The sequence below is a fragment of the Bos grunniens genome, chromosome 7, assembly GCF_055505025.1.
Source record: "Bos grunniens cultivar Pamir isolate PY7600 chromosome 7, Bosgru_T2T1.0, whole genome shotgun sequence".
NCBI lineage: Eukaryota > Metazoa > Chordata > Mammalia > Artiodactyla > Bovidae > Bos > Bos grunniens.
This window is the reverse complement of record NC_141171.1, coordinates 45,838,151-45,866,096: the sequence shown is the minus strand read 5'-3', so window position 1 is coordinate 45,866,096 and position 27,946 is coordinate 45,838,151. Positions and strand designations below refer to the sequence as shown.

Here is a 27,946-nt window from a genome sequence, read left to right as displayed (position 1 = left end):
TACTAGAAAGACTACACAGGTGGTTCAACAGAATTTACTTGTATATTTTCCATTTTCTATACTATTTGAAGGCATAGGATAGCTTGGATTAAGCTTTCTACAAATACTGTGTTTTAAGTTTATCCAGTAAACTAAGATGCAGTACAGCTTTTATACAATTTAGGAGATTAAAAAAAAAAATCTCCACAAGAGAAAGCAACTCAACAGGCCCTGGTATTAAAACATTTTTCCAGAACAAACAGATAGGCAATTGCATTAAAAGGCAGTTTTCAAATATTTAAATTACACTAAGATTCCTTCCAAATATCTGCCTTGTTCAAACCAATGCAACAAATTCTTATATTGTTAATTGTAGGGCATGGATTTTTGTTTAACGTTGATCGTTTTACTTTCTTCATTATCAAAAATCTTGTAAAGTATTATCAAGCAGCAAAGTAAGTTGCATAAGCTCTCTGCTCAAGGTAGAGGTGCCAATACCCCATGGTGGAGGTGCAAATTGTGAAATCAAAGGGTGCAGTTTAACAGTAAGTAGTGCATGAAGAAACAGTAGTAAGTGGCCTAAATACAGAGTTGGACAGAATCAAACCAGTTATAATTGCTCAACTAAAACTAATAAAGGTACATTCAAAATAAAGTTTGAGATTATAATTGGTATCTAGAATCAAATCTGAATTTCTTGATAAAATATAAATCTGTTCTTTTGAAATTGGAAATGAAACTATCAATTGATAGAGAGCTAGAGACTTATTAACCCCTCCTACTTAGATAAGGAAATAAGTGACAAAGTCTCTTGCACTGAAGTATGTATTTTAACAGCTTTACATGTAATATTCATATATAAAAAACTTTAAGTGCTTTTCTCCAATTTAAAAATCTAAAGAATTCAAAAATAAGGCATTCAATATTTGAAAAAAGTACAGATTTACAAAATGTGTATATTCTGTCATGAAAACTCCACACCAACATTATACACTTGGAAAAAAATACAAACAGGATATATTACAAATTTATGTAAGCAATAACTTAGTTCACACCATGCAATAAAAAGTACATTAATCAAGATACACAAGCTTTTGTAGGTTCTAAACTGAAGGACTTTTTTTCTGCAGAATCCTTAAAACCTGTGGCACTTAAAATTTGTTAGCCTTTCTACTGAGAGGTAAATTATACACAACAATGATGAAAAAGATTAACAGACCAGTTGTCTATTATGAATCATTCCAGCTTTGTTCAACAATGGCCGAAACTCTTTTCTCATATTCTCGTTTGTTTTCCTGATAAAGCTGTGCTGCCTGACTATTGGCTGGACTATTTGGATTCGGTTCATCCAGCAGAGACTAGAAGGAAAGACAAAAGAAAAAACACATATGTAGAGTTCTTTTTTATATTAACATGGTCAGATATGGAGCACCAAAGTGATAGAAAACAAATTACTTAAAGAAGAAAGAAATTAGTATGTCTCATGTATTTTCAGATCTAAACACAGTAAGAAGTTTCCTATTGCTACAAAACTTCAGTTTTCAAAACAGATAGCTCTCAATTGCCTTAAGACCTCTAATTTCAAAGAAACTGGAAAAGAACAAATATTCTTCAGCATACTGTGATATTAAATGGGAACTAAACAATTTGATTTGGTTAATATACAATGTCTACAAAATAGCTCAGCAACTAACATTTTCCAAAGTTAAACTCTATTATTGTGATAGGTTTGCAAATTCCTGGCAGTAAGTTGGGTAGTATACCTTATTTCCTTTAATCAACAAAACATATACACCTAGCAGCAAGGGAATATATTAATAACAGGAAGGCTGAAAATACTGTTTATGACTCAAATTAAAGCAGAAGTGTGACAGAAAAAACTTGAAGGCCACAAACCAAAATATCACATCTGCTCCTCTCAAATCCATGTAACTAAAATTTGACTCCACCCCAAACCTTCCTCCTGAACTGTCATTCAAGGTCAACTCTGAAATATTCTGCCAGAGTGCTTTGGTTGGAAGTTACATTACTTTCCTTTGAAATAGCCTTTCTTGGATGGGGCAAAATGATGCTTTTCTGCACTGCAGTTTCTTAAGGTCCCTATGTTTTTACTAAACAATTATCTCTCTCTCCCAAGATTTTTTCATCTTTCTCCATAACCTCTGGCTATGCTTTCTGCTGCTGCTGCTGCTGCTGCTAAGTCGCTTCAGTCGTGTCCGACTCTGTGCGACCCCATGACAGCAGCCCATCAGGCTCCACCATCCCTGGGATTTTCCAGGCAAGAACACTGGAGCGAGTTGCCATTTCCTTCTCCAATGCATGAAAGTGAAAAGTGAAAGTGAAGTCGCTCAGTCGTGTTTCCACCCCTCAGCGACCCCATGGACTGCAGCCTACCAGGCTCCTCCATCCATGGGATTTTCCAGGCAAGAGTACTGGAGTGGGGTGCCATTGCCTTCTCCGGGCTATACTTTCTAGGCATGAATACTATTTGACCGGTGAGGGAATTTCCTGGTGGTCCAGTGGTTATGACTCTGCACTTGCACCACAGGGGGCACGAGTTCTGTCTTTGGTTGGGGAACTAAGACCCCAAGGCTGCAAGATGCAGCGAAAAATTAAAAAAAAAAAAAAAAAAAAGAAGCCCAAAACCAAAGAAACAAAACAAAATCACTTGATCTGTGAGAACAATTTATACTTTAATTTTATCAGGAAAATGATCGTGGATTTGATCCAACATGATCACTAATGAGAAAGCAGATCAGTTGTATGAAAATCCTGAGGAATCTGTATGAGGTCTGCCACTGGTAACCTTAGCGTTGGGAAGGTCAGTTTGCTCACCTGGCCTTTAAACTGATCCTAAAAGAGTCAATTATATGCCACAGAATCTTGAAAAATTAAGATGCATTCTAACAGGCTTACCTGAATTGATGTTAAGATAGAAGATACATCGTATGTTGGACTCCATCTATTCTGAAGGATATCTAAACATATGCTACCATCAGCATACACTGCAAAGACAACACTAAAATTGGTTACATGTTAACTTGGTCATATCTAATAATTAAACAGTAATTTTTTTTTTTTACCACAAACAGAATGCTTGGTTCAGTCAGAAGCCTTGAACATTGGTTAATAACTAAAACTTTCTGTCTCACAGGAAAATCAGTCTCAAACTAAGGACTGTTTACAACATATCTTTTGATGAGGAGGCTGAGTGACAGTTAAATTTTTTCAGCACATAACATATAACAAATCTGTTTAAATTCCACACTTCTAAATATTCCTAAATAAAGCTCTTGGCTGGGGGGCTAATTTTTTGAAATAGCAATTCTACTTTAAAAGTGCACATGCAAAGTTTTATTTACAGCATGTTCTCTATAATACTCTTTACAGAAGTGAAAACCTGGAAATGATTTGTGGTCCACAGTGAGGGGACTGGCTAAGTAACAGTACATTATTAATGGCACATACCAATACTGCTGCCAGAAATGATACACGTCTACCATATGTTAATTAACGTAGAATGACATCCCTAATATATTACATTAATAAGTTTCCAATTACTATTATAATTCCATTTCTTATAAAGAATCATTTACAAATACTTTAATTTGAAGTACAGGCAGTCACAGAAACATTTGTAAGACTCAATGCCAAAATGTACATATCTGTAAATAGTAGGATTATGAAGGATCTTATTTACCTTCACTTGTACTTTGTTTTTCCAATAAGTATGCATTCCTCTCATAATAAAAATAAGAATCAAGTGATTACTATTTTAAAAGTTTAATATTTGAGAGTGGATTTTTCCCCTTCTTGAATTGGTTATGTGAGAATACAAACAATGAACATAAATTTTTATCCACTTGCCAGATTATGTATATGTACAATAAATTTACAAAAATAGAATCACTGTGTTGACAAAGAATACGTGCATTTGAATGTTACTGATACTATCAAATTGTGGAAAGCTTCACAGAACAAGTCTGATCACTCTACATCGAAACAGGAGGAAGTGAGGCCTTTTTGGGGAGAGGAGGTAAATTACACTTAATACTGTCATTCTTCAGGACTCTATCCTTGGTCTTCTTCCATCTTATACCCTTTACACAACCTCTGGGGGCAACTTTATTCATGGCCTCAATTACTGTCTGTGCTAGGTATTTCCAATTGTTAGTGTCAGACCAGATTTAACTCTCAGCTTTAAAAGCAGCATAGCCAACTGCATACTGTGTACTCCACAGAACATCAAACTTAGCAAGTTCAAAGCAAAAATCATCACCTCTGTAAAACCCATAAAAATGCAAAATGATTTTAAAGTTTTGAAGTAGTAACTATTTTTGAGAAGTAATACAAAAGTAAATTAGAAACCGAACATCCATCAACTGATAAACCAAATGTAGTCTATTCATACAATGGATTATAACTCAGCAATAAAATGAAGTACAGTTACGTGTTACGAGATGAACCTGAAAACTATGGCAGCTGAAAGAAATCAATTACAAAGGATCACATACATTATATGACACATATATGACTCCATTTATATGTAATGTCCAGAATAAGCAAACCTACATAGAGAAAATAAACCAGTGGTTGCCTATGGCTGGGAGGCAAGGGGATAGGGATGGGGAGGGACTGCTAACAGGAATGGGATTTTTTTGCGAGAGTGATAAAAATGTTCTAAAATTGATTATGGTGATGACTGTACAACTCAGTCAAGGTACTAAAAACCACTGAATTGTACAACTTAAATGGGTGAATAGCAAGTATATGAATCTTTTAATAATAAAGATTAAAAAAAAAAGTAAACCAGGAAGTTAACTAAATGAAGTTTTCCACTCATAGTGGGAAAAAAGGGAAACCATGCTATCAATATGGAGGGTTAACAAAAATAACCAAAGGACCTCCCTGGTGATCCAGTGGTTGAGACTCCACCCTCCCTATGCAGGGGGCACAGGTTCCATCCCAGGTTAGGGAACTAAGATCTGACACGCCACACGATCAGCCAAAAAAAAAAGAAAAAGGATATTTCCTTAATTTTACATATAACATGATCTCAACTTTGAACATTTGTTTGTAGTTTTACAGCTAAACTTTAAGCTACAAATTCTTTTTAGTATCTTTCACATTCTGACAAATAAATAGATATTACTTTTAAAGATCAGAAGTTAATAAAACTTTCCTCAAATCAGGAACCTTGGTAAGATTCCAGACTAAAGAAGTATGGTTAATACTGACATGGAAGCAACATTGAGAGGTGGGCCCTAATAATGAAAAGCATAGGCAACAGCTAAAAGGATGAAACTACTCTTTCTTCCTCCTATCATTTGGAAAAGCTAATAAAATGCTACTTACCATTTGGATGAAACATTTTGGATAAAAACCTAACAGTTGGCGGCTTATTTGGATATTCTTCAGAAAATTCTATTACTAGTTTAAAAGTACCTAGATAGAAAACAAACCAAAATAATTACAGTAATGACAAGCATAACTTTTCTATCTCGTCACCAATTAATTCCCAACCCCATGCTGGCTTTTGCACAACCACACAAAAATTAATGTTAATTTTGGTTTAGCATATAAAGCATACTAAATATATTTCTATTTATGTATTGATAATATACAACACTGGCAAGCATTTGGGGGTACAAGCACTTAACATATACTACTGGTAAGAACATTAACTGTCATATTTTTGGCAGGCAATTTTGCCCTAGTTACCAAACTTTTAAATGCACATTTGAGTAACTACAGTTAATTTACCATAACTTAGAAGGAGGTGCCAAATGATTTTGAGAGGAGCCATATGACAAAGGACTCAGACTGGAGGGTATGACCACTAATGTGAAAAAGTCTTTTTCTGTTCCCAACATTTAAGTCAAGAATCAGTTAAGCATTAGTGTAACTGTCTACTGTTGGTTATAAACCAATATGGTACATTTTGGTCAGCCTAAATCATTATTTGCTGGTCAAGAGACAGGCATTAAAAAAAAAATTATGTATTTGTAACAAAGTCAATCTGTTCAGTGTACAAAGAACTCTCAACTCAAATTACAAATCTATTTAAGCAGACACAGCCACCGTTAATATATAGTTTTATGTTTGTCATTCTGGACTCCTTTGTGTTTATACACTATCCAGAGACGTTTCACTTTGAGGAAATATACCTGAAGGCTCCATAAGCGCTCCAATTACCCACTGTGGGCTTACTCAGTAAGTTGAAGCCTATTCCTAATGAAGTCAATAAAAGTTTAAACCATTCAAGATGTCTCCACAAGCTTCTCTCCTTATTTATCAATTCAATTAAAAAAAAAACAAAAACAAAAAAACACACTTTCTCAACCTAAATTCTAAACTCATGACTTCAGTCTACCAAGATCAAAGACATGTATTTAGTAAAATATTTAACACTATTTTCATTGCTCATATATTCAATATATAACCTCTACCTCTTTAAATTTTTTGTTGTTTGGAAATTTGGGATTAGGGAGGCCAAAGATACAAACAAAATCAAAGGTGATATTTAACTCACGTTCTGATATATTAAGAGGTTCTATGAAATGTATAGTTCATTAGCAAAGAGAGCCTTATAACCTAATATATTTTTAATACCTAATGTTATATATATTTTACACTTACTTTTAATTTTCCTTCATTACAAAATGTACAATGTAAAAATTCAGGTAAACACAAATAAAAAACAGCTTTAAGCTTGCTTTCTTCATATTTATGGGGTCTCTGGACCTCTTTATACTCTTACTCCCAATCACACCAAGCTTCGAATGTGAAGTCACTGAACATGAAGATGGGAAGAGATGCATGCAACAGCACACCATTTTATGGCATTTCCACCAAAAATTAATTAAAAAAAAAATTCCCCTAATTTTTAAACAATCCATTCTCATAATTGGTATAAACTGTCTCCAGCACACCATGTGCTATCACTATTGATATCTGTTGTATTAGAAATGATTACTCAAGGAAATCTTAAAATACTTAACAACTATAAATTCATTACACATTAACCTAAGTAACATTTAATGAAAATAACTATATTTCTACTCCACCAAGTTAGTGAGAAGTGTAGCACTGTTTATCTGCAAATCTCTTTAATGATTAGCTTAATAGAAAACAGCTGCATTCTCTCAGCTGCCTCTGCATTCAATCTGTTGCAACATGCTGTTCTGGTTGAGATACATAAAGAAAATCAGGCCTCTTCCATATATGTAAAGGAAAAAGGAAGGAGTATTTTCGTAGCCTTTTCAGATAAAGGTAGATATTCTTTTTTGATATTACATAGAAGAAATGGTAAAGTTTTTAAAGGTTAGCTACAACATAAAATTTGAAGCCATATAAACTTTTTGCATCATTTATATTAATGACTAATGCACATTGCATGTATCTTTTATCCATCCATAATTTCCTAACACAATGGCCATTTGGAAAATACCAGTTCACTGAGTTATCTAAATCATCTAAATGTTGCCATATTTCATTTGATATGTATCTATATACACCAGGGCTTCCCTCATAGCTCAGTCAGTCAAGAATCTGCCTGCAATGCAGGAGACCTAGGTTTAATTCCTGGGTCAGGAAGATCCCTTGGAGAAGGAAATGGCAACCCACTCCAGTATTCTTGCTTGGAGAACACCAAGGACAGAGGAGCCTGGCAGGCTACAGTACATGGGGTCACAAGAGTCGGACATGACTTAGTGACTAGAGAGAAAGATATACACCATCAAAAACAAAGTCACAACCGTAATACCATCTACTAATCTCATCAGAGAAAAAAGTATTGGGAAACCATAATTTTATCAGCAGCAACAAATCCTGTCAGTCACTTTCCTCAACTTAATTTAAAATCTTCCCTGGTGGCTCAGATAGTAAAGAATCTGCCTGCAATGTGGGATACCCAGGTTTGATCCCTGGAAAAGGGAATGGCTATCCACTCCAGTTTTCTTGCCTAGAGAATTCCATGGACAGAGGAGCCTGGCGAGCCATAGTCCACGGAGTCACCAAGAGTCAGACATGACTGAGCAACTAACACTTTCACTAAGAATATGGCAACCAAATACATACTCAAATCTAAATAACCAAAGTTTGCCATTCTTTCAAGTAAAAATGTTCCATGAAAAAAGCAGTAATTCAAGTTGTAACTCAAACAACTGCAGAAACTGCTTTCCCTCCAACCATCAAACTGGTATGCAAGAGAAGTGTTGTATGCATACTTCCAACTTCATCAAGCAGAATATCAGAAAGCAGCATACTCAATGGTCAGAATTTAGCAATATTAGTAATTCCCACTTTTTCATCAAAACATTTTAAAGTGAAACTGACATCTTGTATTAAAAAAATGCAAAAAATACGACTCCAAGCACAGTTTGGTGCCACTGTCTTGGTATGTGCCAAGGCACTAAATTGCTTAGGGCCAGTTTTAGTCACTAATGCTTTTGTTACTATCAGTGCTATGCTAATACAACATAAAAGGTAGGAAAAAAAAGCCTTACTATTGCTATGAAGACAGTTTTGATCACAGGAAACCCCTGAAAAGGTCTCAGGAAACTTAAAGAGCTTGTGGACCACCCTTGAGAATCCTTGGTACAGAGTAAAAAGCAGAACCCCTTGAGTACCTTTCTTCAACTCCTTACCCCTCCCCCACCATCTAGAGGTAACCACTGATAGCAGTATGGTATACAAGCCTTTAAACACACACACACACACACAGGCATGTATGCTAGTCAGTAAAACTGCGGTATTGTAACATACATTCTACAACTTTTTTGTCTCCTCAGACATACAACCAGATCTACCTTATTCTTTAATAGGTACATAATACTCTACAGTCTAGATATTTAATAATTTGCTTAACCATTTCTCCTACTGAACATTCAGGTTTTCTCCTTAAAAATACTTCTGCAATCATTATTTGTATAAATAACCTTGATGGGTTAATTCTGGAGCCACTGTGATAAACTAAGACAAATCTATTTAACACATTTTAAAAATTCATGCTGTATTAGGGAAAACTTTAAGTATCTGGTTAAAATCAATTTAATAAGTTCAACTATAAGTACACATTAGAACAAGTTTTCCATTTTTCTGGCTCTTGGTTAAATACTGAATTTAAGATGCAAAAGATTCTGTAGAATGCTAACTATTTACAGGTGTCAAAAGATAGCTGTTAAGTCAATCTACTGGCAGTTACACACAATTAAGAGCACTGATCAACATATATAAAGTTAAAAATGCATGATAAATACTCCTCTGATGTTTACCTCAGGGACACCTTTAGCATGCTATGAGGTCATTTAAATTTAAAACTATTCTCAATGTAGACCCCACCACGTAGGCCTAGAGTTCAAGAGCCAATACAAAAGTAACAGAAGAACTAGCAATGAAGGTGATCAAGCTGACATGGGAAGAAAGTTCTTTGTAAACTATAAATTCTCAGTAGTATTATTTAGTTTTAATCCGATCTATTAATAGAAAATAGCCTTAACTAGATAGATTGGTGTTATAATTTTCTACTAAAAAGAAGCTTCTTAACACTATAGAAAACATATTGAGAATGACTTACCATCTTCAAAGGGTGTCCCTTCTGGTCTGAAAACAAGAAGATTTATGATTAAAAAAAGTTTTTCTTTCTGCTTTTTCCTGATTTTCAAAGAGTGGAGAGGATAAACTCAAACAAGAGAAAGAGGAGCTCATTCCGATAATTGGTGGATTATTTATTGTTAATATCACCTTAGCCCTGGATTTTTATTTATATACACATAAAAGGGGTTTCCTTGGTGGCTCAGACAGTAAAGAATCTGCCTGCAATGCGGGAGACCCAGGTTGGATACCTGGGTTGGGAAGAGTCCCTGGAGAAGGGAATGGCTAACCACTCCAGTATCCTTGCCTGGAGAATTCCACGGACAGTGGAGCCTGGCGGGCTATAGACCATGGGGTCACAAAGAGTCAGACACAACTGAGCGACTAACAACAACAAACGCAAGACATAAATGGTAACTTTCATTTTCCAAGTTTTCCTTTTAGAATGGTTTCACAAAAAACAAAAGAAACTTGTCATAAATTTAGCACAGAAAAAATTCAGTTCATAAATATCAATCCTTTTGTAAATATATTAACAGAAAAATTCCTATTTTCAGTATGTATCAATGAAATGGAAGTCAATACCCTTTAGTTTAAGATAATTATGATACCAAAGTATCCTGCTTTTCAAAAGAGAAATAGCTCTTTGTTCAACCCAACTAAATTTATCTGATGTCACCAAGAATGCCAGTTTCTTCTGTCCACGTCTTTTCATTGTACCATATCCCTATCTCATCTTTCCTAAGCAGCAACCTGAAGTTTACTTTAAAAATTTTTTTTTAAGTTTGTTTTTTTTAATTGCTTTACAAAGCTGGGTTGGTAAGGTTTAATTATTATTTGCAAGGTACATTCAAGATCTCAAAGAAGCATGCTAACAGCCTGATTTAATACCACTTTACTTTCGAAGGGTGAACTACACTCATTTTCCCCACTAATTTTTACTGTAGACTCTTAAAATGGAGTCAATGGCAATTCAGAATTCTGTTTACAGAAGTGTTCCTTTTAAGTTTTAGTGCAAAACCCTAGTATAAAAAGAGCAACAAGAGATTTCCCTGGAGGTCCAGAAGTCAAGAATCCACTTGCCAACGCAGGAGACACAGGTTCGATCCCTGGTCTGGGAAGGTCCCACAAGTAGAGGAGCAACTAAGCCCACGGACCACAGCTACTGAACCCGTGCCCTCTAGGGCCCTCATGCCACAACTACTGAGCCCGTGTGCTGCGACTACCGAGCTTGAAGGCCTCGCTCTGCAACAAGAGAAGCCACTGCAATGAGAAGTCAGGGCACTGTAACTAGAGATAGTCCACACACAGCAAAAAATAATAAAGAAAATTAAATTTTTTTAAAGAGTGAAAGAAAATAAAATCCAGCTCAGGAAAACCAAAGAAAGAGCATGAAGAAATAATGCTCTTATGCAAATAAGCCTACATGCAATATATACTATATGTAAAATATAAGACTGCACCTTGAAAGGCTCCATTCAGTTATTTCACATTAAGCTGTGAAACACTTTTTATTTAAATTCTTACTATGGTGGAAGTTATCAATATTTTTGGTTCCTACTCTTTTTACAGTTCTAGTAGAATGCATACTAAGCATTTGCTTGGCACATTTTGTACAAACTAACTTATCATTCTCCTGTAGTCTCAAATGATATTTTTATCAAATAAAACCCATTGATTATAAAATCAAATTTTATATGACTGCCAAAAGTCTTTATCAGAATTTTTTTTTTAATCTTACAGTTTCTGTAAGATTCCTCATCCCTCAGTTTCCTTTCCTAGCTGTTATACATTCAATTTTCTTAAAAGAATCACCTTACCTACCATTTGTTATTTCTTTCAACTCACCCAAATATAACTGCATTCCACTGCATGATGTTGTTTTCAGATGGTGCGCCACTGACACCCACAGGTGGGTCCTCTTGCAATCTAGAAATCCAGAATAGAAATTTTAAAACTTGAACATTAAGGCCACTAAGAAGGCCAATCAAACATCTTTGAACCATCTACTTTGAGAAACAAACTAAATCCATTTTCTTGTTGTGCTGAGCTGGAATAAACCATACCACTTTAAATGGCTTGGGAGTCATCCCTCTTCAAATATCACCAAGGTTAAGGTATCTGTTCAAGAACTACTTTAAACAATAACAACAAAGGAAAAACCTCAAGTGCAAAAAAACACTATTTACTCAACCATCAACTTTGCTACTGTAAACTTTCAAAGGCTGTGTGAGTCCTAACCAAAGCTACTTGGGCAACACGGCCACCAAAAAAACTCTCCCCCAAACAAAATATAAAGACCCCAGCTCAGTGTAAACATTAAATGACTGAAAAACACTTGCATCCAGTTTAATCAGCAAACTAGTTTTGGGGAGTAGAACTACTTTATTCCATTTGCTTTAGTTAGCAGTAGCTTTTAGAGTAAGCAAAGCTCTGGCTAGGTTTTCCCTCAGTCCCTATTTTAAAAGCTCTGCACCAATACTGCATTTTATCTCTCAGATCATGCGCCCATATACAGAGCTACCTTCCAACACCTGTCACAAATTCTTGCAAACGAAGACCCTTGGAAAACTACCGAAGGTGCCAAGCACACAACTCAGAATTAAGCAGAGAACTGCAACGAGAAACCAGGGTACCAAAGGCCAGGAATCTTGAAATTTTATTATTGGAATTTCACTCATGGTTTCAAGCTGTAGAAACCGAGTTTTGCACCAAAAGGAGTATCTCCTTTTAAAACTGTCATCTCAGGAAAAAATAAAAAGTAAACGCGACACTAAATATATATATATATATATATATACACACACATATACACACATAAACACACTGTCATGTGGTACGATTCTTGGAATTAGCCCCCCCAAAATGGCTTTTAGTCAACCTCAAGCAATACAAGCCATGACGAAGAGAACGCTGCGTGTGATATCGCCCACCAAAGATAAAGGCTAAGTTACCAATACACTCAAGGCCAAACTGGGCAAAGCCCGAAACAATGGCCTCCAAGTGCTTCATTTAAAGGTTTACAATGAAGTTGAGAGGTTACTTCCTGATAAGCCAATCCAAGTTTTTACACTGCATTTTTTCTCTTAAGCAGGGCAGGTCTCCCTAGAACACCACCTAAAAATGCGCTTGGGAGCGTAACGCTAAGTTTTCTTGGTTATTTTCTTCTCCGTACCTGTAAGCATTCAAAGTAAAACAACTGGGGGAAAAAAAGTCACTTCCTCCTCATCAACCCTAACATCTAACAAAACCCTATTTTACAAAGGAGGCTCAGGGAGTATCAGGTTAGCTCCAGCCTCCAGGAAGGCATTTTTCCAGACTGTGGAGGCTATAGATAGGTCTTTATACACTAGGCTACAGAGCTGAGTTCCAGAAAGCATTGGCAGCCGGGTTTGCCAGCCCGAGTCCCAGCCCTCTAAGCCAGTTCTCAAGGTCCTTTCAGGCGGGCGGGGGGGGGGGGGGGGGAAGAGTCGGGTTTCGGAGGATGGGTTAACAACCTCCGGCCCTCGCGCATCAGACCCCACCCTCACTGCAGAAAGAATGGAGAGGGAGGCGGGGGTTGGCCCCAACCCTGGCACTCGGAGAAGACTGCAAGGCCATCGAACAAAGCTGATTGGTGTAGCTAGCGGTGGAAAGGCTTCTGCAAGGGCTCGCTCTTAGGGCAGAGAGAAGAGGCACCGCAGGGTGCAGAGGCGAAGGATGAGATTTGAAAGCTAGGGCGAGGTATTAGGCAACTGGCCGCAGTGGGCAGCAAGGAATCGTAGGACAGACCATAGCCATCTTTTTACTTTTTTGTGGGGGTAGGGTGGTGGTAAGGAAGTATCAAAATTTCTTACGTAGGACAAGTGAACAACCAAGGAGAATAGAGTGCTAAAATGGGGCTAGAACTGGGCTACCGTCTGTCCCCCTGGGCCCACAGCAGCCCTCTTAGGGTCAAGAGGGGAAGGTGTCCCGGATCCCCACCCTAGCCCCGTAGCTTTGGGGAGGAGTCGTCATTCAGGCGAAAATGAAGGCCCTTACCGCTTGAAATCCCGCATAAGCCTCCTCCGGGCCGGGGTCGACATGCTCCCCAGCAGCCCCGCGGTCAGTCTGAAAGAAAAGAGTCCCGCGCAGCCCCCCCACCCCCCGGCGCGGCGGCCGAATCACTGTGGGTCACCGCCGCCGCCGAGGTTGCACAAACAACCCTGCAATGACGTCTCCCTCCGCCGCCTCCAGATCCCTCCGCCCTCCGCCGGTACCATGCAGTGAGGGGTGGGGGAGAAGGGAACGGGACGTAGGAGAGCTAGTTATGGGAGCCCTTCAGCAGGGACCTTATCCCTTTTGTCTCCTTGAACGAATCGACCAATTATTGTTCCCTATGCTCAGACTGGAGGTTGTGATTAAGAAGGACCGAAACTGAAACACCAACCCGTCTCCCCCTCTTTCACTAGTTTAGGCTCAGCCGGGTGGGGAGAGAGGGACACATCCGGGGCCAGAGATTTCAGGGAAAGGAGGTAGGATGACGTAAGATCACGTGACCGCCGGCGGCGTTGTCAACAATCCACCTCCGAGGGGGAGGGGACGAAGTATCTAGAACCACGTGTCCCTATGACGCCATTAGGACGGATCACGTGAGAGCGTCGCCTGGATTTAACTTTCGGCCAAGTCTTTCAGCCCGGTAGTTAAATTTACGGGCTGAGGGCTGGTATGCACTTTTATGTTTTTTCTCCATTTTGTTCTACGAACAGCTATTGATGAGATTGTGTCGGAAGCAGTAGTTTGTTTTGCTTCTTAAATCTCTAAAGCCCCAAATAATTTGGATTTAAAACTCCCCTCTGGTTGGCTCAATGGCTTATCAAATCTGGCACCTGAGGAAAAGTGAAGGGATGTCCGTTTTCCTCAGCTGAATGCTGAGGCCCATACAAAGCGAAATCCCCTGAAATGCTTCCTTAGGGCCACCAGATATTACAGTATGAACATTGCGGGGTTTCCAGGGTTGGCAATGTTGGGCAGAGATGAAAGAACGATGTGCAGATTGTTTAATGTTTGTTTACAATCCCCACAGAATTACGGAATTTTGTTTTTCCTTTATGAGTCTGCTCTTATTTGAGGCTTTGTGTCAGAGTCCTTGGATTTGTCTACAGTGGGGTACCGTTGTATTTGTCAAGAAATGCGCGGGTTTGATCATAGTGTGTATAGAGTGTAGATGACTGGTTGTCAAACCTAAAAGTTTGACTCACATGTGGGGGAGAGGTCATGCAGACGTGAATAGGGGTTGTGTATCTAGCCTGAGTAACTTATTTCAGATTTTCAACACTAGCAAGTTAATGGCCTGAAATGTCCCCCACCGGGGCTCGGAGATATTGGCCATTGGAGTTCTGACATTATTTCTAGTCATTGAGTTCCCTTCCTCTATCACCTCCAATTCTGTTCTTAAAGACGTTTTCGGGCTGAATCCTGAGCTCTTTAAGTCCATTTGGGTGATTCCTCAACCCAAGTTGTTACAGGAAGACAGAATGAGGAATATGGCGTTGGGCATACTTTCATTGAACTAGAAAAGGTTAATTTGCCCTACTTTTCTGGTACCTCTCTTTCTTCAATCTCTGAATTCTTTCTCTTGCTTTTATTAACTGCCTTGGTGATCAAGTTAGCCAGATCTAATACTTGATAGATACCCACTGACAAATGTAATTCTGTAAGTCAAAAAGTGATTTTCTTATTTTCATTTTTTTGCCTTCCTGCCATAGCAATTCTTAGCCTCCCTATAGCTAAGGATGGAGACATACTGTTAGGGTTACCTATAGTGAAATGCTAAATTAAAAAAAAAAATCTGTCATGTCATTTGTTTAGCAATTATAATTGTTTTGGAAATCTACAGGTCATGGTTTTCCAGAATGAAGTAATGCTTTCGATCAAACCAAGTAAGTTTCATTAAAGTCTGAGAGCTTTATTGTATAAGCAAGAATCATACGTTGTCCTGGTTACCAACCCTGTCATAACCTAGTTGTAGAAAGGATAGTTTTAAGACTATAATTTTATAGTATAGACTCAGTTGCTCTAGATTGTGAGCTCACTGAGAGCAGGGACTGATTCATGCTTTGATCCTTGACAACATAATAAGTCAACAACAAATATTTAATAAGTGTGCTTTACAAGTCTGAGTTCAGTATAAGATTTACTATGATATTCATAGAAAATATAACAGTTGAATAACTTTTCAAAAGGAAAGACAATTTTGAATATTTTTATGGTGATAAGCAAAAACCATGACCACCTTTCTTTCCCCTCCGTGTCTCAATATAAGCTGTCGCAACATAGAAACACTTAGGAATGTTTTAAAATACCAATTTCTTTATCCTAACTCATTTAAATCAGGATCTCTGGGGGTGGGGCCTTTTAACTAGCTCTCTAGGTGTGATTTTAATGTGCATGTTGGGGTAAGACCAACAGGACTAGAATTTATTGGATAATAATGACACTTTCTCTTATTCATAAGCAAAGTGAGATCTGGCCTCTTACGCTTTTCTTTTTTTTTTTTAACAGGAAAATGAAAGCCGTAACGAAAACAGCACTGCCTGGGCACTTCCAGTGATATTCCTTTTATTCATTGGAGGCTGTCACTCGATCCGAACCCCATGTCTAGTTCTTAGGCAATTAAGATTTCGGGAGGTGGGGTGCCTTATATGTCACTCTATTTTGTGGTGGAGCCCTTTGAATTATTTGTTTTTCCAAAGAGGGCCTTTTACGAGTTTTGACGTGTAGAAAGGGAATTTTTATAAAAGAGGATTACTATGAGTTCAAGAAAAAAATTTTAAGCATATAAGAGGTGTTCAAGAAATGTTCTTATGAATCGTCTTATCCCTGTTTTAAGGATGAATGTCGACAGCTGAGGTCAAACACAGATTATGTAACATTAAGATAACTAGGTAACTTAGAAAACTATAATTTTACAAGACTTCCTTGGAAGTCTCGTTTTACAAGAAGTCTCAACCTGTGACACCAAGCATCCTTTTAGGATCCAGCACAAGCAGCAAGTGTTCTCGGGCTTACGGGCGTCTAAGATGCAGGTCAGATAAACTTCCACCCCGGTTCCCCTTCCCTAGAGGATTTGCAGTCTCTCGAGCTTTTGCCAAAATATGATCCTCCCCTGTCGCGGCTCAGAACCAACCTTATGTAGTGGCCCCAGTTTGATCGACAGCTGCTCGTATTACCGACCTCCACCCGCAGGGAAGTTTCCAGTTAGCCCCCACAGGAACTCGTGTCCGCGCGTTCCCATTTTCCCTTCCAGGTCGGGCCTGGCCGGTTTTCCGGTCTTGCGCAGTAGACCCCAAGCTAGTGACCTGCTGCACCGTTGCTATGGTAGTAGGCAATGGGGAGCTAGCAAGCTAGGTAGGGTGGAAGTCGCTGCGACTGCACTGAGCCAGGCTGGCAGGATCACAGAATGGGCTGAGGCAGCGGTGGCTGCCCAGACGAGGTCGACGGTGGGGAGAGGGGCGCGGCACTGGTCTGGGACCCTAAGACTCCTGGTTTGAGGAGCGGGCGGGACCGAGGTTTTCTTGGGTCCCGGGGCCTGATCTGTTGGTGACTGCAGCTTTGCGGAAAACTTAGATTTGATGGGGCTTGACGAGACGTGTGGGGACCCTACCCATGATGAATAGGTGACATGTAGTGAGAGCATCTTAAATCTTGGTGGGAATGATGGAGACAGTAGGAAGTTCCCCTAAGTTCTGGTGGTGGCCGAAGCCACATAAGGACACCTTGCTGCCGAACTGGCAGAATTCCCAGAGACAAACAGGACTCGTGGAAAAGATTCCTAGTTTACCCTTTTCTGTAATTTAAAGTATTAGTTTATTGTGATATTGCATTATCCACCTTGAATAAATAAAGGTATGAATGTTTAATCTTCTCCCCCCCCCCCCATCCTTTCTTTCCATAAAGAAAAAACCGGGCTTCAAAATGGAGATGTATGAAACCCTTGAAAAAGTGGGAGAGGGAAGTTATGGAACAGTCATGAAGTGTAAACATAAGGATACTGGGCAGATAGTGGCCATTAAGATATTTTATGAAAAACCAGAAAAGTCTGTCAACAAAATTGCAATGAGGGAAATAAAGTTTCTAAAGGTTTGCTTCTTTTACCTTAATTGCTCTCTGTAAGTCAAAAAAGAGATTGTTATGAAATAAAAACTTATATAACAAATATTTCAGTTAACATAGGTATTTGGAATAGAAAAACAAGGGTGATAGCTTACCTTATTGTGTACAGTGATACTAGATAAAAGTGCTTGTGTATGATTTAACAAAGACTGCCAAATGTGAAAGAATTATTCGATTATTTAGTTTTATAACACTTAATAAAAATTTCTGTGTTTGTGCCAGATGTTTTGACTATAATGAGGTAAGAGACAGTACCTGCTCTTCAGAACTTTTATTATTTAATCAGAAAGACAAGAGGGCATATAAAAATAACAGTGAATTTTAAGTGATTCACAATAAAAGCCAGTGATTAACACAAAGTCCTACTAGATAGGGAAGATTTCTTGGAGAAGATGGAACTTGAATTGGGCTTTAAAGGGTATGTAGGATTTAGGAAAGAGGAAGAGACTACTGTTTCCCAGGTTAGGGGAACAGCTTAAGCTCAGAGAGCCTAAAGCAAGACAAAGGACAAAGAGCAGAGCAGAGTGAACAAAGAGCATTTGCCTGTAGAGTTTCTTATACAGAAGTGGAAAGCAGTGAGATTAGAGAAGTAAATTGGAGGTAAGTTTTAAAGTCTTTTAGGCTGAGAAATCAAAACTTGATTTTTCTGAGAGATTTTGAATTCAGAGTAAAGAAATGGTTAATATTAATCTAGCATTATTTTTTAGAATAGATTGGAGGACTGAGAAATTAAAAATAGGGAGATGTGTTGTGGCCTTAATTCAAGAATCCTGTTAAATGTGAGGGACCATGCTAGAATGCAACAATTGAATGGAAAGTAGTAATATATTACTAAAGAAGACATGAAAGTGTAGAAGGCAACAAAGAGGAGGAATCAAAGGTATCTTTGAGGTTCCGTGATTGCTACTATTGATGGAAATATCAGAGACTCAAAAGAGACATGGTTTGGGAACTAGTTCAGTTTTAGAAATGTTGAATTCAAGGTGACAGGAAATCAGTAAAGATGACCAGTAGGCTTTTAGACATGGGGAACAATATGAGGAGAGATCAGGGAACAAGGTAGAATTTCACGTAGGTATGATAGGTCCACCCAAGGGAAAGACTTAAAGAAGTGTAAAGAAAGGAGCATTAACATTCCTAGGGGATTGGGTACAAAACTAGTGATTAAAAAAAAAAAAAATATATATATATATATATACATACACATATGTATTTTGTTTATTGGGATTTAGATGCTTTAAGGTTCATAGTCTAGATATTTTATATGTGATGAAAAAAACAGCTTCTCGTTCATTTTTATCTGATACAAAAGTAATATTCTCTTCTTGCTTTGTAAGTCTGTATTAGATATGATGGATCAATTTGCTTTCTAAATAGAAGAAATATATTAGGCATCTGTGGATTGTTGGAACTGCTCTATATCTAGACAATGAAAAGGGAAGTTAAAGTCAGTAGAGGTGTTATGATTTTGTCAGAGATACATGTCCTCATCCAGATGACCTAAAACATAATAATACTGGAAGGCAACTTTGTGCACCATAAGTGAAATCTGATTAGGGGACCTGTTCCCAGGCAATATCTTTTGCTCTTTTTTTTTTAGCTTTGTTGCATTTAAGCAGATTTTTTTTCCTTCTTGATTGTTTTGTAAAAATAACTGATATGTGGCAAGAACACAGAGATGAATTTGACAATTTACTATTGTAACTATTCAAGCTATTTTGAGATACCCTAACTTTTTTTCCCATTGGTTTATTTCTTGTAGAATTTTTAGTTTAATCAAATCTAATTCCACAAGAGACATTTCTTGGATTAGTTAACATTCTTAGTCTAAAAACAACTGCCATAATGACTTAATTAGAACTAAATTTTTATCTGCTAGAATTTCATTAAATAAGTTAGAGTAATTAGTGGGAATATCTGTAGAAAAGTTTTCCATTTACAAAAGAAAACAAAAATAACCTGAAAAAGGACAGTGGAGTATTTCTGGGGGTTTCAAGGTTTATCTGAGGAAGTCACTGATCCCTTATCCCTAGATGCTGCTGCTGCTGCTGCTAAGTCGCTTCAGTCATGTCTGACTCTGTGCGACCCCATAGACAGCAGCCCACCAGGCTCCTCTGTCCACGGGATTCTCTAGGCAAGAATAGTGGAATGGGTTGCCATTTCCTTCTCCAGTACCCCGGATGGATGTTCCTTAATGCTTATTAACTTGCACTCACCCTTCTCTGCTTTAGCCTTTAAAATTACAACTGGACAAGAAAACATTAATTTTCCATAGTTGAAGGATTATATTGTAGTATCCAAAGGCAGTCTTTTTTTTTTCACTACTGCCAGCATGTTGCTATAGCACTCTGGTACCCCACCAACCAGGGAAATTGGAGCAAAAATAGGAAAGGAATCTGGCATTATATTTTGGCATGTTTTTCTGTTAGTCATGTTTTGAGGACTTTAGTTTGTATATTAATACAGATAACTAGAAAAATTGATATTGTGCCATTGGAATAAAGGCAAATGTTTTTCATACAAGTTAACTTTTTGATGAATCCAACATCGAAAATATACCCCTTAATTTTTAACCAAATGAATAAATATTTTTGGTAAATGAAATTACAATCAATTTGAAAATTGATTGTAATTAAGTCAGTGTGTTAAAAAATAGAATAAGCAGCATAAAATGTTAAACCTCTTTTAGTTTTCTAAGCTGATATATTCCATTATTGACATTTTGAAATTATCTTCAGTGAGTGCTTACCAATGTAAAAACATGTTTCATTGCTTAATAGAATCTTACAATGAGCTAAAATGTACCCACAGATAATTGTATATTTATATAAATTTCCTATGGATATAAATTGGTATTTCACATATCTGAAAAGTTTCTAGATATTTTTATATCTTTTTGTTACAGTGTGATGAATTTATAACCTCCACCTGGAACTTACATTTTACTCTTTAGCATTCAGGACCAAACAGCAATTAATTTCTATAAATTCGGATTACATGCTCAGTGGCACTGGAATTCATGCTCATTTGAAATCATAAGGACCTTTTAATCACAGCCAATTTAAAGGATAGGACAATATCTCTTAGCAGAATACAAAGTTACATTTCAGCATGTTAACTCTGAATTATTTTAGTAAGCAACCAAATGTCAACTTAAAGCAATATATCTCCCTTTGTTCTATATATATTAACTATGAAAGAAATAAACATTTAAAAAAATAGGAATGTAAGTAAATCAACAAATTTTTATTGAAATGCATGGAGGAAAAGAAACAGAATTTTCCTCTTTTTAAAATTATATGAGTCTTATATGTACAAATTATGGTGCATGAGATACTTATTAAAAATCCATTTCTTTTGTTGATAGCAATTTCGTCATGAAAACCTGGTCAATCTGATTGAAGTTTTTAGACAGAAAAAGAAAATTCATTTGGTGTTTGAATTTATTGACCACACAGTTTTAGATGAGTTACAACATTATTGTCACGGATTAGAGAGTAAACGACTTAGAAAATACCTCTTCCAGATTCTTCGAGCAATTGAATATCTTCACAATAATAATGTAAGTGCTTCAAAGTAACCCAAACTATAGGAAAACCATGAATTGTAAGTGCCTTTTAAACATTGTTCTGTTTTTATGAAAGTTGTTAAAATTATTTTTCTGTACAATATCAACATTGTGAAAATGGAAAGAAGGTTGGGGGAATTACTACCTTATAATTCAGTCACAGAACCAAAAAACATATTGAACACACAATAATTGTAAGTATAAAGCAGACCAACTCTGAGATGCTAAGGAGGTATAGAAAAATCAGCAGTCAACTCTGGTGTCTTTTATTAGTGAAAATATATTAAGACATCGAAAGTCAAGCCAGCCCAGATGATGGGAGGTCTGGAAGTAGGAATTGGAAACTAAGCCAGAGGAATGGCAAGAGAATGTGGATGCCTTTAGGGAAAAAAAGGAGAGAAAGTGGCTGAGGAGTAAAGAGCCTTGTCTTTTAAATCAAGAAAGGAAAGAAGATCAACTGTTTTGATTTTTAGTGTTGCCTTTTAACATTGTTTAGTTACTGTTTATTTCAGCAGGTTTTTATGGACATACTTTGTTCCCAACATGAACTCTACTTTCTGTAAAGTTAGACATAGTAAGTGATATTAGGCATAACATCTATATAGCCTAAGCTTTTTCAGATACCTTAATTTCTAATAGTCTGTCTCAGTGCATCCCCTGTTGCAACTTTGTTGTAATGGCATCTAGGACTCAGATTGTAATTTCCTTGCCCAAATGGATTCCTTTCCCAAAGGGGAGGCAGTATAATGTAATATTTAACAGCACACAGTCTTTGGAATCAGACTATGCTAGGTTTTTACCTAGTGGCTTATCTGTAGATAACCACACAACTTGTGTAGCTCACAGTTACATAATGAAAGGTCCCATTACTCTGTGGCCCCAGGAAAATTATCTAACCTTTCTGAGCCTCAGTTTCCTCATCTGTAAAATAACGCTACAGTACCTCACAGATTTTTTTGTAAAGATCAAATTAGGTAATAGCTATGTAGTGTTTAGCACTGTGTCAGGTATATTTTAAGTGCTCAATAAACAGCGCTGATAGGGAGTCAGATATAGTTATCTCTATCCTTATAGTGTCTTGCCTGTAGTAGACTCAAAACATTTCTTGAATAATGGGAGACACCAGTAAAATTAAAGTAAGAATTTTGAACTTAGGTGTTTAAATTCAGGCACATAGGGAAACAACCCAAGGGCTTAACAGACAATTAAGATGTCATTGATACACATATGAATATTACTAAGCCACGGAAAAGAGTGAAACATCACCATTTGCAGCAGCATGGATGGACCTAGTGAATATCAGACTAAGTTAAATCAGACAGAGAAAGATAAATATATCACTTAAATGTGGAATCTAAAAAATAATAGTAATGAATCTATATACAAAACAGAAGCAGATTCACAGACATAGGAAACAGACTTACAGTTACCAAAGGGGAAATGGGAGGGCTAAACTGGGAGTATAGGATTAACAGATACAAACTACTACATGTTGGATACATAAGCAGCAAGGATTTACTTTATAGCACAGGGAAGTATAGTTAATATCTTATAATACCTATAATGGAAAATAATCTGAAAAATAATGTGTATATAACTGAATCACTTTGCTGTACATCTGAAATTGACACAATATTTTGATTCACCTATAGTTCACTAAAACAAAAATGGCTTAATAGAATCAAAATGGAGTAAAAATGTAAATGATCTTGAAACTAATAAAATGAATCAAAAAATTTCAAGCACATAGAGCTAATAGAACAGAATTATTATCATTGTAATAGGAGTTCTATGCATTGTGGGAGATTTCACTACAAAATAAAGGAGAATCAAACTCACTGTTTGAATCCAAAATGTGATAATTCATATCATATACAAAAAATAACTCTAAATGGATTAATGACCTAAATGTAAGCACCAGAACTATAAAACTCAGAAGAAAACATAGGTGGTAATCTTTGTGGCCATGTGTTAGGCAATAGTTCTTTAGATACGACCTCAAAAGCAAAAGTAATCAAAATAGACAAATTGGACTCCATCAAAACTAAAAACTTTCGTGCATTGAAGGACACCATCAAGAAAGTAAAAAGACAGTTCACAGATGGGAGAAAATATTTGAAAATCAAATATGATAAGCAACTAGTTTCTAGATTATATAAAACACAATTCAACATAAAAAGACAACCCAGTTTAAAAATAGGCAAAGGACTTAGTAGACATTTCTCCAAAGAAGATAAACAAATGGCTAATAGCACATGAAATGATGCTCAATATCTCAAGTCATTATGGTAATGCATATCAAAAATCGCAGTGAGGTACCATTTCACACTCACTAGGCTGGCTGTAATTTAAAAAACAGACAAGAGCGAATGTTGGCAAGGAATTTGAGAAACTGGAACCTTTATACACTGCTGGTGGTAATGTAAAATGGTGCAGCTGCTATGGAAAACAGCTTGGCAGTTCCTCAAAAAGTTAAACAGAATTAGCATATGACCCAGCAATTTTACTCCTAGCTATCTATCCAAGAGAATTGATAGCATATGTTCACATAAAAACCTGCCCAGAAATGTCATATAAGCATTATTCAAAATAGCTGAAAAGTAGAAACAAATATATATTAGCTGATGAATGGATAAACAAAATGAAGTATACCCAATAATGGGATTTATTCAGCCTCAAAAAGGAATAGATTGCTGATGCATCCTACAGAATGAGTGAAACTTGAAAACATGTTGAAAAAAATCAAATGCAAAAAACACGTAAGTATAAATTCCACTTAAATGAAAAATTCAGAAAAGGCATTTTTGTCTCCAGATACGATGGAGTCCAATTTGTCTGGGCTTCCCAGATGGCACTAGTGGTAAAGAATTCGTCTGCCAATGCAGAAGACACAAGAGACCTGGGCTCAGTCCCTGGGTTGTCGGAAAGGTCTCCTGGAGAAGGAAATGGCAACCCACTCCAGTATGCTTGCCTGGGAAATCCCATGGACAGAGGAGCCCGGTGGGCTACAGTCCACAGAGTTGCAGAGTTGCACATGACTGAACATCTTTCTTTGATTGCTTTTGCTTTTGATGTCATATCTAAAGCAAAATAAGTTTATATTTGTTTATTTTTGAAGAAATGTCTATTCAAGATCTCTGCCCATTTTTAAATTGGGTTATTTGTCTTTCTATTGTCAAGTTGTATTTTCTATATTTTGGATAGTAGATCCTTATCAGATACATGGTTTGCTATTATTTTCTCTTTGGGGTTGCCTTTCTGCTTTCTTAATACTGTTTTTTTCCCACTCTGCTTAGTTTTTTTAAATCATTTCTTTCTCTTTATTGATATCCTTTATTTGGTGAGACATTCTGTTGATACTTTTCTTTAGTTCTTTAGATATGGTTTCCTTTTATCTTGAACATATTTAAGCAATGCAAGAGAAGACTCTACACATGGACATCACCAGATGGCCAACACCGAAATCAGATTGAATATATTCTTTGCAGCCAAAGATGGAGAAGCTGTATACAGTCAGCAAAAACAAGACCTGGGGCTGACTGTGGCTCAGATCATGAGATCTTTAGTGCCAGATTAAGACTTATATTGAAGAAAGTCGGGAAAACCACTAAACCATTCAGGTATGACCTAAATCAAAACCCTTATGATTATACAGTGGAAGTGAGAAATAGATTTAAGGGACTAAATCTGATAGAGTATCTGATGAACTATGGACATGAACAGAGGTTCATGACATTGTACAGGAGACAGGGATCAAGACCATGTCCAAGAAAAATAAATGCAAAAAAGTAAAATGGCTGTCTGAGGAGGCCTTACAAATAGCTGTGAAAAGGAGAGAAGTGAAAAGCAAAGGAGAAAAGGAAAGATATACGCATTTGAATGCAGAGTTCCAAACAATAGCAAGGAGAGATAAGAAAGCCTTCCTTAGCGATCAGTGCAAAGAAATAGAGGAAAACAATAAAATGGGAAAGACTAGAGATCTCTTCAAGAAAATTAGAGATATCAAGGGAGCATTTCATGCAAAGATGGGCTCAATAAAGGACAGAAATGGTATGGACCTAACAGAAGCAGAAGATATTAAGAAGAGGTGCCAAGAATATACAGAAGAACTGTACAAAAAAGATCTTCATGACCCAGATAATCATGATGGTGTGATCACTGACCTAGAGCCAGACATCCTGGAATGTGAAGTCAAGTAGGCCTTAGGAAGCATTACTACGAATAAAGCTAGTGGAGGTGATGGAATCCCAGTTGAGCTATTCCAAATCCTAAAAGATGATGCTGTGAAAGTGCTGCACTCAATATGTCAACAAATTTGGAAAACTCAGCAGTGGCCAAAGGACTGGAAAAGGTCAGTTGTCATTCCAATCCCAAAGAAAGGCAATGCCAAAGAATGCTCAAACCACCACACAATTGTACTCATCTCACACACTAGTAAAGTAATGCTCAAAATTCTCCAAGCCAGGCTTCAGCAACATGAACCATGAACTTCCAGATGTTCAAGCTGGTTTTAGAAAAGGCAGAGGAACCAGAGAACAAATTGCCAGCATCCATTGGATCGTTGAAAAAGCAAGAGAGTTCCAGAAAAACATCTATTTCTGCTTTATTGACTACGCCAAAGCCTTTGACTGTGTGGATCACAATAAACTGTGGAAAATTCTGAAGGAAATGGGAATACGAGACCACCTAACCTGCCTCTTGAGAAACCTGTATGCAGGTCAGAAAGCAACAGTTAGAACTGGACATGGAACAACAGACTAGTTCCAAATAGGAAAAGGAGTACGTCAAGGCTGTATATTGTTACCCTGCTTATTTATCTTATATGCAGAGTATATCATGAGAAATGCTGGACTGGAAGAAGCACAGGCTGGAATCAAGATTGCCGGGAGAAATATCAATAACCTCAGATATGCTGATGAAACCACCCTTATGGCAGAAAGTGAAGAAGAACTAAAGAGCTTCTTGATAAAAGTGAAAGAGGAGAGTGAAAAAGTTGGCTTAAAGCTCAACATTCAGAAAACTAAGATCATGGCATCCAGTCCCATCACTTCATGGCAAGTAGATGGGGAAACAGTGGACAGAGTGGCTGACTTTATTTTTGGGGGCTCCAAAATCACTGCAGATGGTGATTGCAGCCATGAAATTAAAAGATGCTTACTCCTTGGAAGGAAAGTTACAACCAACCTAGACAGCATATTAAAAAGCAGAGACATTATTTTGCCAACAAAGGTCCGTCTAGTCAAGGCTGTGATTTTTCCAGTGGTCATGTATGGATGTGAGAGTTGGACTATAAAGAAAGCTGAGCACAGAAGAATTGATGCTTTTGAACTGTGGTGTTGGAGAAGACTCTTGAGAGTCCCTTGGACTGCAAGGAGATCCAACCAGTCCATCCTAAAGGAGATCAGTCCTGGGTGTTCATTGGTAGGGCTGATGTTGAAGCTGAAACTCCAATGCTTTGGCCACCTGATGCGAAGAGCTGACTCATTGGAAAAGATCCTGATGGTGGAAAAGATTGAGGGCAGGAGAAGGGGACGACAGAGGATGAGATGGTTGAATGGCATCACCGACTCGATGGACATAAGTTTGGGTAAACTCCGGGAGTTGGTGACGGACAGGGAGGCCTGGCATGCTGCAGTTCATGGGGTCACAAAGAGTCGAACATGACTGAGCGACTGAACTGAAATGAACTGAATAGTCTTTTTCTTGCAGGTTATATCTGGGCTTCTTCAGGCAAAGCTTCTTATTGACTGCTTTTTCCCCTTATTCATGGCCATATATCTTTCTTTGCACACCTTTTTTGGGGAATTTTCTTGGAAATTTTGTAATTTTTTGTTGAGAACTGGACATGTAAAATAATACATTGTGGCAATCTGGAGATCAGAATTTCCTATGTCTCAAGGTTTTCAGTTGTAACTGTTTGTTAGTTATTTTCCTGAACTAATTTGTGAAGTCTGTATTGTTTGTCATGTATGACCACTGAAATCTCTGCTCAGTTAGCTTACTGGTCAGCTAATGTTTGAACAGAGATTTCCTTAAATTCTTGAAACTAATAAATCTCTCAGCCATATTTACTGGGTATTTACTGAAGGCTCCTTCTCTCTCTGTGTTGGGGCATTTCTTCAGTGTTTAGGCAGAAAGTTTACAACTTAGCCCTTCTTGCTTGTGTAGAACCTAAATTCCACCAGACTTGAGAGCTTAGGAACAATCTCAGGTCTTTCCTAGTGTGTGCACAGCTGGACATGTACCCTTCATGATTCTCAGTAATATGTTGGAACTTTGCAGATCTTTTATGGACATCTCACTCCCAGCCTCTCTTTTTAATTAAGTATTTTGGTCAGCTTGTTGTTTGTCCTGTTATAGCTCCCTCAGGTGGCTATAATGTTATTTGCTGCTGCTGCTAAGTTGCTTCAGTCATGTCCGTCTCTGTGCGACCCCATAGACGGCAGCCTACCAGGCTCCTCTGTCCCTGGGATTCTCCAGGCAAGAACACTGGAGTGGGTTGCCATTGCCTTCTCCAGTAATGTTATTTAGTAGCTGCTAATTGTTTCTGACAAAGGCCCTTTGCCCTGGGCGAGCTCTGAGTTAGGTCAGTGAAGACAAAACTTCTGGTGGAGTTTTCCAGTAATCTGACAGACATGTTAGGTAATGACTGTTACCTGGGAACGGGGCTTT

General features: G+C 37.5%; 2 protein-coding genes across 3 annotated transcripts in view; one reads left to right on the top strand and one right to left on the bottom strand.

Moving 5' to 3' along the window:
• Positions 1 to 20: 20 nt before the first annotated feature.
• On the bottom strand, positions 21 to 17,206 carry UBE2B (ubiquitin conjugating enzyme E2 B). 2 transcript variants are annotated; one of them, XM_086411608.1, is made up of 6 exons: positions 16,721 to 17,206; positions 11,422 to 11,502; positions 9,557 to 9,582; positions 5,335 to 5,424; positions 2,896 to 2,984; positions 21 to 1,337 (listed from the first exon to the last, which is right to left on the bottom strand). In XM_086411608.1, exons 2-6 carry the CDS (start codon positions 11,445 to 11,447, stop codon positions 1,209 to 1,211), a joined length of 360 nt encoding a protein of 119 aa, XP_086267734.1. In that variant the 5' UTR covers positions 11,448 to 11,502; positions 16,721 to 17,206; the 3' UTR covers positions 21 to 1,208. The 2 variants fall into 2 exon arrangements, with proteins under 2 accessions (XP_086267734.1, XP_086267733.1); XM_086411607.1 differs by lacking the exon at positions 16,721 to 17,206 and adding an exon at positions 13,594 to 13,759.
• CDKL3 (cyclin dependent kinase like 3) overlaps positions 17,104 to 27,946 on the top strand; it is a 31,938-nt gene continuing 21,095 nt past the window's right edge. Inside the window, exons 1-2 of the mRNA XM_086411611.1 lie at positions 17,104 to 17,673; positions 21,074 to 21,268. Of these exons, the coding sequence (XP_086267737.1) occupies positions 17,446 to 17,673; positions 21,074 to 21,268 (423 nt within the window). The 5' untranslated portion in view covers positions 17,104 to 17,445. The remainder of the gene's footprint in view (positions 17,674 to 21,073; positions 21,269 to 27,946) is intronic.